This window comes from Rhinopithecus roxellana, chromosome 12 (assembly GCF_007565055.1).
Source record: "Rhinopithecus roxellana isolate Shanxi Qingling chromosome 12, ASM756505v1, whole genome shotgun sequence".
NCBI lineage: Eukaryota > Metazoa > Chordata > Mammalia > Primates > Cercopithecidae > Rhinopithecus > Rhinopithecus roxellana.
In genome coordinates, this window is record NC_044560.1 from 59,655,684 (window position 1) to 59,668,818 (window position 13,135).

At 38.4% G+C, this 13,135-nt stretch overlaps 1 protein-coding gene across 2 annotated transcripts in view; it reads right to left on the minus strand.

Moving 5' to 3' along the window:
* USP33 (ubiquitin specific peptidase 33) overlaps window positions 1-13,135 on the minus strand; it is a 68,488-nt gene that overhangs the window by 7,181 nt on the left and 48,172 nt on the right. For both annotated transcript variants that reach the window (XM_010380667.2, XM_010380666.2), the window contains exons 18-21: window positions 12,203-12,329; window positions 11,096-11,265; window positions 9,711-9,792; window positions 7,933-8,041 (exon numbers count right to left, since the gene is read on the minus strand). In XM_010380667.2, coding sequence (XP_010378969.1) covers window positions 7,933-8,041; window positions 9,711-9,792; window positions 11,096-11,265; window positions 12,203-12,329 — 488 coding nt within the window. The remainder of the gene's footprint in view (window positions 1-7,932; window positions 8,042-9,710; window positions 9,793-11,095; window positions 11,266-12,202; window positions 12,330-13,135) is intronic.

Here is a 13,135-nt window from a genome sequence, read left to right on the forward strand (position 1 = left end):
GGTGGCACATGCCTATAGTCCCAGCTATTCATCAGGAGGCTGATGTGGAGGATCTCTTGAGCGTGGGAGATCAAGGCTGCAGAAAGCTGTGACCATGCCACCACACTCCAGCCCGGGCAAAAGAGCAACATCTTGTCTCAAAAAAAAAAAAAAAAAAAAGTATGTGTGTGTGTATATATATGTACGTGTGTGTATGTATGTATACATAAGCTCTCTGAGGGCAAAGATCTTTCTGGGACACAAGGTAGCTAGCTGCTTCGGTGGAACAATAAAATGTAAAATGCTGTGGCAGTCTCTGATGGTTAACAAAGAAATCAAGGCATATTTGTCTCAAGGCATGGAATTAAAATTGGGGCTTTCTGTAATGAGAAACTTATCCCTAGAGAACTGAGATTTCTAAAATGTAATGTCAGACCGAATCTGCCAGATGCTGGATTATAACAACCATTAAATTCATAATTATAACAACCATTAAATTCATACCACTACCATGTTTAAACACTTTCAGGACTTACTTTATCTTTGGTATTAAGAAGTTACTTCCTATGTGTTTAGGTAGAAGCTTTTTAAAATTTAGTTAAGCATAGTTACCTCATTAATTTAAGGATGTGTTTCTCTCTAGTTCTGGGAAATTTATCTAAATGGTTACTCTAAACGTAGTTCTCACCCTGTTCTCTTTTAAAAAATACATAATAGAAAAATATTGGATCCTATAGCTATTCAACATGTCAAAACTTTTCTTCCTTCTGTCTGCTTATCTTTTTGTGCTTTACCTTGGGAGAAATCTTTCCGCTACATCTTTCAGCATACTAATTTGCTCTCCAATAGTATTTATTTTGCCATTCAATCAACCCATGTATTGAGGTTTTGTTTTGTTATTTAGGATGCAATTTCCTGATGTATCTCCCTGAATATCAATCATACTTCACATGTCTACATTCACTGCTCTACCTAGGCAGATACCTTTATGCTTGCTGCCTGGTACAGTGCAACAGGTAGAATGCTAGGGTCATCACGGTATCTGCCACTTCCAAGATTAAAGCCCACATAGTCATTTCCTGTGGCACTTGCTTGCTTCTTTGATCTGATCCTATCTGCTTTTTCAGTTTTTCAGAAACTTCACCTAGCTTCCAATCCACCAAGGGCACCTATTTTTATATTCCAGTGTTATTTTTGTTAACACATGTGCTTTGTTTAAAAAAAAAGGGGGGGGGGGCTGAATAAAACAAACAAAAAAAACCCTAATATTTACAGAATAATAATAAGAGGTTTGCACTTTTTTTTTTTTTTTTTTTTTTTGGTGACGTAATCTCACTCTGTCATCCAGGCTGGAATACAATGGTGTGATCTCAACTCACTGCAATCTCCACCTTCCCGGTTCAAGCAAATCTCCTGCCTCAGCCTCCCAAGTAGGTGGGATTATAGGCGCCCGCCACCACACCTGGCTAATTTTTGTATTTTTAGTAAAGATGGGGTTTCACCATGTTGGCCAGGCTGGTCTTGAACTCCTGACCTCAAGTCATCCACCTGCCTCAGCCTCCCAAGGTGCTGGGATTACAGGCGTGAGCCACTGAGCCCGGTCAATTTTATTTATTTTTAAAGACAGGGTCTTGCTCTGTTGCCCAGGCTGGAGTACAGGGTCACGGTCAGAGCTCCCTGTAATCTCCAACTCCTAGGCTCAAGCAATCTTCCCTCCTTAGCCTCCTAAAGTGCAAGAAAGGCGTAAGTCACCTTGCCCAGTCCCAGATTTGCTTTAACAACAAAACAACAACAACAACAACAACAACAATTTTATTAAGGTGTAATCCTCCCACTCTTCGTGTGGACTTCAATGGTTTTCTGTAAATTTATAGTTGTGCAACTGTCACCACAATCCAGCTCAGAGCCCTCCAACAGCCACAAAAGCTGTCCTGCACCAGTTTGCAATCAGTTCCCCTTCTCTTGGTCCTTGAAATCGCTAATCATTTGTCTCCACACTTTTTCCCTTTTTAGAAATTTCATATAAATGAATTAGACATTATATAGTCTTTTGTAAGTCTGTCTTACACTTGGCATAATGTTTCTAATATTTGTCCATGTTGCTGCATGGATCAGTATGCCATGACCTTTTTACTGCTGAGTAGCATTTTATTATACAACTATAACACATTTTGCTTATCCATTTGTCGGATGACAGACATTTCAATTGTTTCTAGTTTTGGGCAATTATGAACAATACTGCCATAAACATTTGTTTACATGTTTTATGTTAATATAAATTTCCATTTCTCTGGAATGAATACCTAAGAGTGGGATTGTTGGGTCATGTACTAGGAGTTGAACCTACAAGAAATTACCAAACTGTTTATCATTTGGCACACAGCATTTTGTATCCTCATCACTGATATTCATAGGAATTCCCTAATGACTGAGACTGTGTACTTTTAATGTGCTTATCAGCGCTATCTTCTTAAGGGTAATTTCTATTCAAATCTTTTGCCTATTTTCCAATTGGAATATTTGTTTACTTATTGAGTTGTATGTTCTTTATATAGTCTGGATAAGAGTCCTTTGATGACGCATGATTTTTAAACACCTATAACTTACACTGGATTTAGGTCTACATTCCTAACTCAGTGTTTTACCAAGTACCACTATTCTTGGACTTAGTGAATGACTCATTCATAACCATAATATCCTACACTGGCTCTGACCTTGGAATTCATTTTACACAAAAGAAATGAAGAAATAGGCTTACTTTCATAAAATTCACTGATGTTACCATGTGCTATCATTTGCAAAAGATGTTGGCCTACTGGACTTAGTTTTTTTGTGTGGGTGGCAACACTTTGTGAGTTTGGTATTATCTTACACGATGACGTATATGCTCCAAATTAGAAACCAATATATGGTGGTTTTTCCCATAACCAGAATACATAAACCTAGGAATCAGGTAAAGGAAATAAGAGAGCTCATCTACTACTACCTACTGACATATTCACAAAAGTTTTGCTTCCCATACTCACAACTTCGGCCTCTACTAAATGTGGAAGATTTGTATCCCGAGGGAACACAACAACAATTTGACTGGACTGAAAGTTGAGACAGCCCTCTGGCCATTTTGAGTTTCTCATGTCACTGAATCAGCAAGAAAAGAGGAGGTTACAGTACTGGCTGCAATGACTGATCCCAGTTATAAAAGGTAAATAAAATGAACACTACATTACTACACAATAGGAACAAAGAGGATTATGTTGGGAAACCAGATTATACCCACTGTATTAGTTTCAGAGGAATGCTGTAACAGAGTGCCACAAATTTGGAAAATGAAAAGGTATTCATTCTCTCTGTTTTGGAGACCAGAAATCCAAAATCCCAGTGTCAGCAGAACCATTCTCCCTGTAGAGGCTCTAGGGGAAGATTCCATTCCTTGCCTATCATGCTTCTAAAGCTTCTACTTTGCAGCTGTATCATTCCAACGTCTGCCTCCATCTTCATGATTTTCACCTCTTCTCTGTGTATCTCTCTGCTGTGTATCTCTGTGAAAGGTCACTTACTGGATTTAGGGCCCATTCAGACAACTGAGGATGATCTCATCTCAAAAATCCTTACATATGCAAATACCCCTTTTTCAAGTAAGGTCACATTCACCAATAAGGTTAATTTACAGAGATTAGAGTATGGAAATATCTTTTTGGGAACCACCATTCAACCCACTATAGGCACCATTTAGTATTTCCATATTCAGAGAAATCTAATACAGACAAGACTACTAAGGGTTCAAACCCTTCAGAAATGAAGGTCTTGGGTTATTTTATGAGGTAAACACATTTACAACCAGCCAAGGTATTGGCTGAGAACAGAGGAAATAAGGAAAGAGTAGTGATCAGCTATAGATACATATTTCTTCCTTGCTCCATGTACATATTTATAAATATTTACCAGATGTTGAAATAACTACCAATTTATTTTTTTCCTTTCATTTGACTACTATTATAAGGTATGTTGGTGGTTAACATTATAGTTCATTCTTTAGATCACAGAGTGTAACAGGGAAAAGCGTGACTATACTGTCTGAACTAAAAGATTTATGAACATCATTTAGAAATAGGTATAGTGACTGATGGGACTTTGGGTCTCCCAAATATGGGGAAAGGGCAAAGGAAACACATACTGGTGCAGGAGCCTAGTTGTATTACGTCAGGCAGAAGCATGATATTGTTGCCACTGTTGTTTGGTTGTGTAAGTGCATATGGGTGCTGGGTTGACAAAGGGGTAGGCTGTGCTGTATTATCTGTTAATGAACATCATTTTCATTTATTCATATACTCCTTTCTGTGAAGACAAGCCTACATTTTACAGGATCCATTGCCAGTAGTATGCCAGACTATATATAACCATGATATATGAAATATATGAAAGGTATAAGAAAGAAAAACGATTTCCCCCTCTGGTGGCAGCTTTGGGTAGTCTTGAGGCATCCACAGATAGCATAAGTAGGGTTTTGCCACCACTTCTAAGCATCTTCCAAAGAATCCAATCTCACTTAGTATTGTACGTAGCTAACATCTTTAACAGCAGCATCCTGTGTCTTCTGGGCATCATCTTGAGTAATTCGCTTGGGTCCTGATAGTAGCAGTAGCTTCTCAGGTTTCTGAGCATTGTCACAGGCAGACAGCTGAAATCGTTTCCAAGGGCTTTATGCAGTTTTGAATTTTTTTTAACTCTGAAGCAATCTGAAACTTACAGGAAAACTCCAAGTATACAAAGAAATTTTCTTTACCTAGTTCGATTTCAGAATAAGTTGAACAGATGTTCCTTTCTTCCAAACAGATTGTTGTTTTATAAAATGTCCCTCAGTTTGGGTTTGTGACTTTCCTCATTTGAGATTCAGGTTATCCACCTGTGTATCAAAGAAGTGGTGCCATGTTCTTCTAATTGTACACTATTCTGGCACATAATTTTTATTTGTTTCATTTCTTTTTTTCTTTCTTTCAAGATACAAAGTCTCGCTACATTGTCCAGGCTAGTCTTAAACTCCTGGGCTCAAGTGATCCTCTTGCCTCGCCTCCTGAATAACTGGAACTTACAGGCACACACCAGCACACCCAACTAATTGATTTGTTTCATTTTTAATGATGCTCATTTTATCTTCATCGAGATAGTGTCAGGATTCTCTGCTGAAATTTAGTCTTTTCCCTTTGTAATTAATAAGTGTTTAATGAGGGAGTTAAGTTGAAATGATGTAAACATTCCATTCCTCATCCTTTCCTTTATTCATTTATTTATTTATACTAATATGGATGCAATATCTCCTATTTTATTTAATGAGGTTGTATATTACTAAAATTTATTTTGAGGCTAGGCACATTAGTTTATGCTTGTAATCCCAGAGCTTTGGGAGGCAGAGGCAGGAAAATCGCTTGAGGCCAGGCATTAGAGACCAGTCTGGGCAAGACAGCAAGACACTGTCTCTACAAAAAAAATTTTTCTTTAATTAGCCACACATGGTGGTGTGCATCTGTAGTCCTAGCTACTCGGATGCTGAGGCAGGAGGATCCCTTGAGCCTAGGAGTTCAATGTTACAGTGAACTATGACCAGCCACTGCACTCCACAGTCTGGTGACAGAATGAGACCCTGTCTTTTAAAATGAAATTCAGAAATATATAGATATATATAGATACATATCTATATATCTATATTTTATATACATTTGAATTGAACGTATTCTCTCTCTATATATATAGAACATATTCTCTCTATATATAAAGTTACATATAGATCTATCCAGATATAGACCTATCTAGATAGACCTGTATTTGTTTATTAAGGTCAGTGACTTTATCAGTTTATTGCTTAACCTGCTCTATCTATATTTCATATACAGATCTAGATACAGATCTATCTAGATAGACCTAGAGAGCTAGGTATGATCAATCCTACTGGAGTAATCAATAGATTGGAGTAATCAATCTATATATAGATATAGATATCTATATAAATATATATATATCTCTCTCTCTCTCTGAGAGACAGGTATGATCAATCCTACTGGAGTAATCATTGATACAAGGCACTTTCAGTGAGAGTTAAGAAATATTAAGTTTCTATACATGCATACACACACACACACACACACACGTACACGTCCATATTTACTCAGTTATTATCACGAGTTCACAAAGATACCCATAACTCCAATCCAATAACAATACAAGGTACCGTTTAGTTTTCTCCTTTTCCATATTTGAAACTTCCTCATCTGACAATGAGAAACTTGGCACTCATTACACTTATGACTTGATCATTTTCCCATATGGAACCAATCGCTCACTGCCACTACCACCACTATGCTGTACCCTTGTAGCCACCAATGTCAGGCCAATATGGGCATCCCTTCTCATTCTGCCTGGGCTCTAACACTCTTGATTGGGCTCATGCCACTCACTATACAGAAGTTATCTTTACCCTGTGTGGTTATAAAACACCATCCTTGGCCACTGCTTCCCTCCCATCCACAATGTGGTAACCCTATCCCACTTCTAGATTTCCTGAAAGTCAGCAGTGGTCTTCTTGGCCTCAACTGCCCAGTCCCTTCGATAGTAATGTAACGCTCTCATTCCCTATATTCTGATTCTATTCAAAATACTTAGAATAGCTTCTATTAATCAAACCCTGACACAGTCATTCGCCATTATTTAAGCATTGATAGAAAAAACTATTTTTAATATTCAACTAAAGTTTGCTTCCTTAGATTCAAGAAGGAAGCCCAAGTAAAATAAATAAATTCATACCCATATCTTTTTTTTTATGTAAAATTTACTTTACTTTAGGCAAGGACACAAAAAAAGCCCTGAATCAATGAGGAAAAGCAGGTGTGTGTGTGTGTGTCTACACATGTGCAGGAAAGGAATAATATGAAACATACTGGACATCTTATTTTGATCTGCTTAATATCTTCTCCCCTGCTTTTACTAAAAGAATTTTTTTTCTTGCAGTATTACTCCTCCCCATAATAGTGTCTCAGTAGATTTATCAATGAACATGTCTCTCAGATGATCCAGTTTTTCAAGTGGAGCTATGTTACTGACAGCAGCACTGCAGAGACTTCTTGCTACCTCGATAATTGGAAGGGTACTATTCCTTGCCCATAAAACCTGGTTGTTCATTCTTTTTATTTTATGACCACACTTTCTGTTGCTTACAATTAAGGGACACCTCATAATATGTTCAGTTTGTGAAAAATGGGTATATTTATAAGCTCAGGAGTCTCTCAAAAAAACAAAATAATAATATATCTCACAAAAGAATGAAAGTAGTACATGCAGTCTGGATAGACTACAGACAACACTAACTTAAGAAAACCTGTAATTTTCCATTTCAAAAAGATTTCTGCCAGTGCCAATACATTAAAAAAAAAAAATTATTGTCAATCCATAAAAACAAAAACCCACAAAGGGGTCAAGCACAGTGACTCATGCCTATAATCCCAGCACTTCGTGGGGCCAATACGGTGGATCACATGAGGTCAGGAGTTCGAGACCAGCATGGCCAACGCGGCAAAACCCTGTCTCTACTAAAAATACAAAAATTAGCCAGGCGTGGTGGGGCACGCCAGTTGAGTTGGGAAGCTGAGGCAGAAGAATCGCTTGAACCTAGGAGACGGAGGTTGCTGTGAGCCGAGATTGCACCACTGCACTCCAGCCTGGGCGACAGAGTAAGATTTTGTCCCATACACACACACACACACACAAAAAAAAAAAAACACAAAGGGAGAACATAACTCAACAGAACTGTAGTGAACTGCCTGAGGTCATTCACCATTATGCACCTAGAACACTTGAAATCTATTACAACTCTTTCATCCAATCATTTTATTAATATCATATAGCTGATAATTGTCAGGTCTTCATCTTTATCCTAGATCAATTTGAAAAGTATCAGTTTTTTACCCGGATAAAAATTTCCAACTCAGTTTTTCTTCTCTTTTCAATTTTCTCCGCCTCAATCTGGCAAGTGTGACAAATGTACAGATGGTTAACAGCTGGTCCTCCACCATACCTAAAGCATGAAAAATTTAAGAATTAAAATTATGGCAAGCTTAAGAAAGCTTATGTTCTAGGAAGTTTGTTTCTAACATTTAAGTCAGTGGCCAAATACCCAGTAAAAATAAATTATCTTAATAAAATTCTCAAAGTAATATAAAAACCAAAAACCATATAAGGACTTGTTATTATGTTTATTAAGGTCAGTGACTTTATCAGTTTATTGCTTAACTTGCTTTATCTATATTTCAACTCTCCCTTACTTCTGCTCCAAAATGTTAGAGCCAACAACAAAGTAAAAGAAGTGATTTCAAAAATTATCATACAACATATAAATGTTAAATTACACATCACAGTCATAGTCAAGTTGTCAAATGAAGGCCTCCCCTAGCCTCTCAGTTAAGAAGCATTGAATGTATGAATTATTTTTAATATTTAATTAAAGAAAACATAATTAGTAGGAAATTTGTGGTGCAAAATGTTTTAAAATAAAGGTCAGAAGTTGCAAGACCAACCTGGCCAACATGGTGAAACCCCGTCTCTATCAAAAATACAAAAATTAGCCAGGCGTGGTGACGTGCGCCTGTAATCCCAGGTACTCGGGAGGCTGAGGCACAAGAATCACTTGAAACTGGGTGGCAGAGGTTGCAGTGAGCCGAGATCACACCACTGCACTCCAGACTGGGTGACAGAGCGAGACTCCATCTTAAAATTTTTTAATTTACGGCCGGGCGCGGTGGCTCAAGCCTGTAATCCCAGCTCTTTGGGAGGCCGAGACGGGCGGATCACAAGGTCAGGAGATCGAGACCATCCTGGCTAACCCGGTGAAACCCCGTCTCTACTAAAAAATATAAAAAACTAGCCGGGCGAGGTGGCGGGCGCTTGTAGTCCCAGCTACTCGGGAGGCTGAGGCAGGAGAATGACGTAAACCTGGGAGGCGGAGCTTGCAGTGAGCTGAGATCCGGCCACTGCACTCCAGCCTAGGTGACAGAGCGAGACTCCGTCTCAAAAAAAAAAAAAAAAAAAAAAAAAATTTTTAAATTTACAATGTTAAGGCCGGGCCCAGTGGTGCATGCCTGTAATCCCAGTACTTTGGGAGGCCGAGGCGGCCATATGGCTTGAGCCCAGGAGTTCAAGACCAGCCCGGGCACATGGTGAAACCCCATCTCTACAAAAAAAAAAAAACCCCAAAATTAGCCAGACATGGTGATGCACGCCTGTGATCCCAGCTACTCGGCAGGCTGAAGCGAGAGGACCACTTGACCCTAGGTGGTAGAGGCTGCAATGAGCCGAGATCATGCCACTGCACTCCAGCCTGGGTAACAGAGCAAGACTTTGTCTCAAGAAAAAGAAAAAAAAAATTTACAATTTAAGAGTAAGATACTCAATTGTCGGAGTATATACATACGTAAAATTTTAGTGTGGGGATATGCAAAATATTTTAAACAAAGTACTTAAATTACCACAGCATACCTTTGCAGACAATTAGAACAAAAAAATTAAAATTAATTATCTAGACTATGCCACAGTAGCTACAAAGTCTTCCTACTCACACTTTATAATGAATAAGTGAAGGAAAAAGAATAAACATACAGCACAATGAGCATCTGTGAAATAATCCAATCCCCTTTTAACCAGTTTAACTGACTTTCACAACACTGTATGGTCTGATTTAAAAAACAAACCTGCTATATAGGTTATCCCAAATGTTCTGAGGCAGCATCAAAACCAGGTCTTCAATATAACCAGCTTTTCTTGGAGGAACACCTAAAAAAAAAAAATTTAAACATATTTGTTTCATGCTTTTAATTATACTCCTTTCAAAGATTAAACTCATTTTTTTAACAATAACTAAATGACTGATCAATCCTCATTGTTTTTTTAAGTGGCAGGGTCTTGTTCTGTCACCCAGTCTAGAGAGTACAGTGGCAAGATCATGGCTCACAGCAGCCTCAAAATTTCTGGGCTCAAGGGATCCTCCCACCCCCGCCTCCTGCATAGCTGGGACTAGAGGCATGCTTCAACACACCCAGCTAACTTTTTTATTTTTTTGTAGAAACAGGCTCTCATTATGTTGCCTAGGCTGGTCTCAAACTCATGAACTCAAATGATCCTCCTGCTTTGGCCTCCCAAAGTGCTGGGATTAGAGGCATGAGCCATTGTGTCTGGCCATTTTTTTGAGTCAAGGTCTCACTCTGTCACCCAGGCTGGAGTGCAGCAGCATGACCATGGCTCACTGCAACCTCAACTCTAGGGCTCAAGGAGTCCTCCTGCCTCAGCCTCCTGAGACATTGGGATTACAGGTGTGAGCCACTGCACCCAGCTCAATCATTGTTCTTACATTCTCTCTCCCAAGAAAGGTAATTATCAAGCATTTTTGGTGACTGTGTTTTCTCAAGATGAACACACACCTTAAAATTTCTATGTCCAATACATGTATCCCTATCCCTTTTGGTTTCACTATAAACATAATTACCATGAATATCCCATCTTCAACCTTGAAGTTTAATCAGCATCATACAAAGGTCCTATTTATTGTAGTAACAAACATTAACACAGCCAATCTCACAAGGGCCAAAGTTACATTTAATTATGAGGCTTTTTTTTCTTAAATCCCAGATACATTTCCATACTTGGGAAAAAAGCCAGCTATTCATTTAGACAATGGGGTTAAGAGCCACCAATATAGCGGGCAGATAAAATCACCAGCACAGGAATGCCTAAGTAGGAAAAATGATGTATAATGGAGGAGCTCACTGTAATGTAAACAGCTGTTTTATGTATCTGACTCTACTATGAAATTTGAGCTTTCACAGAAGAAAAAGGATCTTTAGTGTCCTTAGGCACTAGCAAAAAGTTTAGAAAGCATGTACTCAGTAAATATATGTTCAATAAAGAAGCTAGAGATTACCTATAATTAAAAAGGACAGGTGAATTTCTCAAACCATTAAGTTTGAAAGCAGGTGGGGAAATAGGAAATAAGTGTGTGAGGAAAATTCTTGGCTCTCCTAATTTGCAAATTATTTTACAGCAAACTTCTAACACTGCTTTGCATTACAGGATTTCTTACCTCCATGAATACAAAGAAAGTCATTATTTGAAATAGGGCCAGGTTCGGCAAAGGTCTTAAATTTATTTAGCCACTGTCGAGAAATATAAAACTGAAGGAGACTTGGTTCCATTATGTTCAACAAATTTGATATCCTTCTCCTCTCTTTTTGTGCCTCTTCACTGCTCTTCCTATTAATGACAATGATTAAATTCAATATGCATTTTACTACATTACTAGTAGATGGATTTTTCTTCTTATTAGACTTAGCACACCTATTAACACTATTAGGTCTTGGGAATTTCAAGAGAAATATACTTTGTATTATCCACCAAATACATTACATACCCATAGGGATGACACTGCATCTTATCTACGGGTATCCACATAACTACTGGAACACAGTAAGCATTCAAATGTTTGTTAATAAGATCAAGCTAAATAATTAAACTGCTTCTGTTTCAGGAGCTAGCACCTTCTTTTGTAAGATGCTAAAAAATACCAAATATTTTTATAGTAATACTTCCATTATTAGCTACTTTAGGAGAAAATTTGGTACTTAATTCAGACCATCAATGCCTAATTTTTAAATTATAATTTTTTTTTTTTTTTTTTTTTTTTTTAGATGGAGTCTCACTCTGTTGCCCAGGCTGGAGTGCAGTGGCACAATCTAGGCTCACTGCAACCTCCACCCATGGGGTTAAACTGATTCTCCTGCCTCAGCCTCCCGAGTAGCTGGGATTACAGATGACTGCCACCACACCTGGCTAAGTTTTGTATTTTTATTAGAGACAGGGTTTCATCATCTTGGCCAGACTGGTCTTGACCTTGTGATCCACCCACCTCGGCCTCCCAAAGTGCTGTGATTACAGGCGTGAGCCACCACGCCCAGCCCTAAAATTAATCTCTCTAAAACAAAATAAATCCCTTTGCTCTTCAAGTAAATGATTTAGCATTTTCTGAACAAAGAATCATCTACATATACAGCCTTTTACTGTATTTTACCGTAATGAAATAGGAGGAAAGCAATTTCTAATCTTGACTTAGCAATCCATTAGAATGTCTTAGAAATCACTGATAAGCCCAAACTGTGAGATGTTCTTTCACATCTATAGCTATTTCCATTACCTATAGAAAAGAACATAAGCTTCTGCATTTTGTACAGTAGATTCTGAAACTTCAGTGACACTCTGATCATCAAATTCATACCAGAGATTATTTAGATTGTTTCGGCAGTAGGCTATATAGTGTCCACCTGAATTTGAGGGAAAAGAAATCATTACAGTAATACAAAAACAACACAAGAAAGGAAGATAAACATTTTATATTTCCAGTGCCTAGCACAGTAGCTGGAACATCGGAAGAACTATGCTTGTATTTTTTTTCAATTTGCATGCTTGCCACCATTCCTTCATCACTTGATGACAGAACATGTAATTTTATTTTTTATTTTTTATTTTTTAAGAGACAGTCTTGCTCTGTTCCCCAAGCTGGAGTGCAGTGAAGGGATCACAGGTCACTGCAGCCTCAAATTTCTGGGCTCAAGCCATCCTCTTGCCTCAGCCTCCTGAGTAATTGGAATTACATGTGCACATCCCCACAACCAGCGAATTTATTTTTATTTTTTTAGAGATGGGGTGTTGCCATGTTGTCCAGGCTGTTCTCAAACTCCTAGTCTCAAGTGATCCTTCTGCCTCAGCCTACAAAGGTGCTGGGATTACAGACATGAGTCACTAACACCTGCCAGGGTCTGTACCGCAGACCCTGACCCAGTGACGATGAATGAAGTACACTGACACAGATATTCTGCTTTGCCAGTCCAGCTGAACATCCGGGCCACTTACAGACTTCAAGAAGAGTGCTGTAAGCAGTTGGGACCAAAGCCTCGACCAGCCAGTGAGACTCACATTTGTTCAGTACAGATTAACTGACAAAGCCTTGAGTCAGCACCACTAGAGGGTAAATGACATTGCAAACCTTCCAAGTAGAAAGCAATTAAGCACCCAGTAAATCAAAGGTTAGTCTTAGGACCACATGGGTAAACAAGCTAGTTAGATCAAC